Source organism: Sinocyclocheilus grahami, unplaced genomic scaffold, assembly GCF_001515645.1.
Source record: "Sinocyclocheilus grahami isolate Dianchi unplaced genomic scaffold, SAMN03320097.WGS_v1.1 scaffold644.1, whole genome shotgun sequence".
Classification (NCBI taxonomy): Eukaryota; Metazoa; Chordata; class Actinopteri; order Cypriniformes; family Cyprinidae; genus Sinocyclocheilus; species Sinocyclocheilus grahami.
Genome location: NW_015505823.1, coordinates 362,718 through 368,304, shown reverse-complemented (window position 1 = coordinate 368,304; position 5,587 = coordinate 362,718). Strand labels below are relative to the sequence as shown.

General features: G+C 34.4%; 1 protein-coding gene across 2 annotated transcripts in view; it reads right to left on the bottom strand.

Annotated features, from left to right (window-relative positions):
• Positions 1-3,261: 3,261 nt before the first annotated feature.
• The window catches only part of LOC107558386 (interleukin-1 receptor type 1), a 25,654-nt gene continuing 23,328 nt past the window's right edge, over positions 3,262-5,587 (bottom strand). For both annotated transcript variants that reach the window (XM_016242052.1, XM_016242053.1), the window contains exon 12: positions 3,262-3,832. In XM_016242052.1, the coding sequence (XP_016097538.1) occupies positions 3,444-3,832 (389 nt within the window). In that variant the 3' untranslated portion in view covers positions 3,262-3,443. The remainder of the gene's footprint in view (positions 3,833-5,587) is intronic.

Genomic DNA, 5,587 nt, shown 5'->3' with positions numbered 1-5,587 from the left:
GAGGATTCCCAGACGGCCTCCATAGCCGTGACAGGACAGACAAAGAGTTCACTGACGGCCTCCTTGGCCGGAACAAGACAGACAGAGAGTTCATAGGCGGCCTCCTTGGCCGGGACAGAACAGACATCGATGGCCTCCTTGGCCGGAACAGGACGAGCAGTGAGATCATAGACGGCCTCCTTGGCCGGAACAGGACGAGCAGAGAGTTCATAGACGGCCTCCTTGGCCGGAATAGGACGAGCAGAGAGTTCATAGATCCAGGAAAACAGGCAAAGATCAGAAACCGCGAAAACAGGCAAGGCAAGGCAAAACAAGGAAAACACAGAAACTCGGAAGGAAACCACGGAGACTCGACACAGAAACTCGAAAAGGGGTACCGGCTAAACAATACTCAGCAGAGAAAAGTGGTTAGAGTGGGTGTTATATAGTGAATGAGGTAATTAGAAACAGCTGTGTGCAATGAGTGCAATCAGGGCAGTGTGCAAATTGTGCAAAGAATGATGGGAAATGTAGTCCGGGGTGCTATGCAACAGTTTGTGTAGTGCGAGAGTCAATGTAATGGAAAGTGTGACATCTGGTGGTGAATAAACGGAAATCCATGAACCGAATTCGTGACATATAGACAGTCCTCTCTCTCACACAAACATAGTGTATGCATATATAGATACAGCACAAACACACGTGTATGTATGTATGTATATATATATATATATCAGTAAGATCTTTCATATTTTTACTGAAGTCTCTTGTGTTCATCAAGGCTGCATTTATTTGATATAGATATATAATAGAAAAATATAGAAAAAAACACTTTTATTTTGTGAAATATTATTGCACTTTAAAATATCAGTTTTTATTTTAATATACTTTAAAATGTAATCTATTGCTGTGAACAAAGCTGAATTTTCAGCATCATTACTCCAGTCTTCAGTGTCACATGATCTTCAGAAATCATTCTAATATGCTGATTTATTATCAATGTTGGAATACTGATAATAAATAACTAATAAATGGAGTATCAATGTTTTTTGGAACCTATGATACTTTTTTTCAGGATTCTTTTATGAATATATATATATAAAAAAACAGCATTTATTCAAAATGGATATCTTGTGTTACAATATACCGTTCAAAAGTTTGGAGTCAGTACATTTTTGTTCTTTCTGATAATAAATAACTAATAAATGGAGTATCAATGTTTTTTGGAACCTATGATACTTTTTTTCAGGATTCTTTTATGAATATATATATAAAAAAAACAGCATTTATTCAAAATGGATATCTTGTGTTACAATATACCGTTCAAAAGTTTGGAGTCAGTACATTTTTGTTCTTTCTTTTTTTTTTTATTTAAAGTAATGCATACTTTTATTCAGCAAGGATGTGTTAAATGGATAAAAAGTGATAGCATAAAGACACACATTGTTAGGAAATATTTTAATTTTAAATAAATGCTGTTCTTTTAAACTTTTTATTCATAAAAGAATTCAGAAAAAAGTATGTTTCCAAAAAGAAACTAAAAAACAAAAACAAAATGAAGCAGCACAACTGTTTCCAGCACTGATAATAAATCAGCATATTAGAATGATTTCTGAAGGATCATGTGACACTGAAGACTGGAGTCTTCAGTGTCAAAATTAAGATTTGATCACAGAAATAAATACTATTTTAAAGTATATTAAAACAGAAAACCAATATTAGAAATTGAAATAATCTCTCACGATATTACAGTTTTTTTCTGTATTTTTGATCAAATAAATACAGCCTTGATGAGCACAAGAGACTCCATTAAAAAACATTAAAAATCTTATTGATCCCAAACATTTGAATGGCAGTGTATACACACACACACACACAAACACACACACAAGACGGATTGCTCACAGATGTTTCATTTCAGTTTATTTGACATGTTTAAACTGATCAAACCCTAACTCATACACGTGTATGATCTGACTGAAGTTGTAGGTCACAGAAACTGGCAGCATTGAACGGAAACCCGTGGAGCAGAATCTGGGTCGGTGTTTGCGGTTGGCACCTTTTCTTAGATGAAAAGGAGAAGAGTGTGACTTCTGTACTTTCAGCTGCCAAACAGAACAGCAAAACCAATGACTGTCCTCAAACAGGTTTCATCTGCATTGATTGGGACAAACGGATAGTCCCGGCTAACAAACGGCATGCTCAAACAAACAGAGCAACGTGTTAAAAAGTGTCAGGAAGTCAAACTACAAACAGATTGCTTACAGAGTGAGACGGTATTTTAACATTTTAATAAATCGGTTTCTGTCTCTTCCTAGTTACAGCAAAAATGTCATCCATACTGTACATAAAACCATAGGTTAATGTTTGGAGCTAAAATCTTAAAAATTAACATAGGACTGCTCAACAGAATGTGTGACAATCCAGTTTTTACAAAATCAATTAATTACAAAATTACAAAATTATTTTGTAATTAATTACAAAAGCATAGTATGTATCCCACAACAAAATCACAAGAAATGTCTTTTTATATACATAATTAATGCTATTTTTTTCATATTTTATTTACAGCTGCTTTTTTCTGCCCACAGAATGGTTGATGCGCAAGAGTTTTCTTTATCTCATTCTCAGCACACTCTAACGTGTAAATCAGAAAATATCATGAACCACATCAGGTCTGGTTTCATGTTCAAGCCACAAACAGGCCTTAGGATTCGTCTCTGGGTCCTCATGAAGAGTTTTGTGGTTGATATTTTGAGATTGCAATCAGAGAAACGGTTGAGTTCCAGAAGTAAAAGTCCAATTCATATTCTCAAAAAAAAAAAAAACTCTCTCTTTCTCTCTATATATTTATATTATTAATTAATTATATTGTTATATTTTTTTTTGTTTTTTGAAAGATGACTCCTCTGCTCACCAAGGCTGCATCTATTTGATCAAAAATACTTTGAAAACGGTAAACATTTTGAAATATTATTGCAATTTCAAATAGCTGTTCTCTATGTGAATATATTGTAAAATGTAATTTATTTCTGTGATTTAAAGCTGGATTTTCAGCATCATTACTCCAGTCTTTAGTGTCACATGATCCTTCAGAAATCATATATAATATGCTGATTTGCTGCTCAAGAAACATTTCTGATTATTATTAATGTTGAAAACAGTTGTGCTGACAAAAATGTTTGAGGAAACATTTTTTTTAGGATTCTTTGATGAATAGAATGTTCAAAAGAACAGCATTTATTTGAAATAGAAATAATTTTTTCATATTATAAATGTATTAACTGTCACTTTTGATCGATTTAATGCATCCTTGATGAATAAAAATATTCATTTCTCTTTTTTTGGCCTCGTTTTGTCTAGTTTTTCTCCTCAGAAACAACAACAACAAAAAAAGACTGCGTTGTTATGATTCATCCGGGAACTTTACAACTTGACCCGGAGTACTCACATTTAGTGTTCATCTAGAAACTAAAGTTTCTCTGTTTAGCTTTGCCTCTGACAGGCATATGGTAGCGCACCTCCCTCCAGAAGTGCGCCGAGGGCTCCAGAGAGGTCACACGCTCCTCTGACTTCCCATCCCAGAAGGCCCACCTCTTCCGTCTCTTCCAGGCCTGCAGAGCTCCCTGTTTGTCCTTGAGGAGGCGCACGGAGTGAGGCAGGCGCAGCGGCTGGCGGATCTCCTCCAGCTCCAGCAGCACGATCCTCATGGAGTTCTCCACCAGCGCTCGGTACAGACCCGTCTGCTGCTCGGCCCATTCCTGCGCCTCCGGGCTGCAGAGCGACGACGCCGTGTAGAGCAGCAGTAGTCTGCGACAGCAGCTCAGAGCGTCCTGCACCACATCCACCACAGCTGGAAAACACCACAGCTCTGAAGAATACAGTGATGGAAACTACAAATATGTGAGCATGGACCACTAAACCAGTCATAAGGGTCAATTTTTTTGAAATGGGCATTTATGCATCAACTGGAAGCTGAATAAAAGTATAAGCTTTCCATTGGTGTATGGTTTGTTAGGATAGCACAATATTTGTCAGAGATACAACTATTTGAAAATCTGGAATCTGAGGGTGAGAAAATCGCCTTTAAAGTTGTCCAAATGAAGTTCTTAGCAATGGATATTACTAATCAAAAATTAAGTTTTGATATATTTACAGTAGGAAATTTACAAAATATCTTCATGTAACATGATCTTTTCTTAAAGGTGCAATAGGTGATTGTCTTTAGAAACATTGTGTTATGCTGGTTGAAAGTCTCTTCACATCCCAATAGCAGTCATCAAGTTTAGTGGTCTAAATGTATTTATCTGTATTTATATATAATGTATTTATATATAGGTGTAGGACCAAGAAATGTTCGTCCAATCAAAATGCTTGTTCCGAGCTATGCAGACAGAGCGAGAACAAACTTCAACAACCTGACCTTCCTTCCTGGTATTGTAGTAACTGTACTATAAAGTTTTCTCACCGGTTAATGACACATGATGTACTGTAGTAATGTTGTCTCTGATCGTCTGATCTGTGTGCATATATGCGTTCAGGGGGCGTGGCTTTGGACGGCGATTGCAGAGAGGGTGGGACGTTCGCTTTCAGTGCTATCAGGCTAAAGTTAGCATTTTCCAAGATCTTCTACTGCACCTTTAATATCCTAATGATTTTTGGCATAAAAGAAAAAGAAAAAAGTTTTTTTTGGCTATTGCTACAAATATACCCGTGCTACTTATGACTGGTTTTGTGGTTCAGGGTCAAAGACACGATTTACATCAATACAGAATTAAGGCAGAGTAATATGAATAAAATAAATAAAATAGAGCAAAACTGAATGTTTGGAAATGAAGAAATTAAGATCTGAATATTTCGTATTGTAATTATACAGTTGCACTGTAAAATAAAAATACTGTATAAATACTTATTTTTTATGTAGTGAAATATTTTTGTTAAAAAACTACATTTAATCAATTATTATTATTATATAGTCATATCTATCTATCTATCTATCTATACACACACACAAATGCACACACACAAACGCGCGCACACACACAAACGCACACACGCACGCACACGCACAAACGCACGTTTGGTATTATTTGGTATTAATAGTGTGATTTCTTGTTTGATATTTTCTTAGTAATGATAATATTAACAATAATAGTAATAATAATACAAATCATTATTACTATTTTTAAAGTCAAACTGATATATAAAATAAAAAAAATGTGGCCCAACTTGTGCAGCACAACAAACCTGTTTTTTTTTTATTGCATTTTAAAATCCCAATTTATATCAGAAAAAAAATCCTAATTAGATTTTTTTTCCCAAATCGTGCAGCTTTACATTAAATATGCTATACAATTGGTTTTCGAACTTAATCTGATGTCCAATTTCAAACAGAATGAAAGTTTGATTGTTTAATGTTTAAAATTGAAGAAATTAAGACTTAAATGTCTTTAAGAAATCACACTTATTTTGTTATTTACAATGAAATATTACATAGTATTGAAATATTTGTAATATATATTATGTATATAATTCATTTATTTTTTATATTTTAATTTTATTTTTTTAAATATTCAACTTTTTTAATAATCACAATGTTTATCAGAAC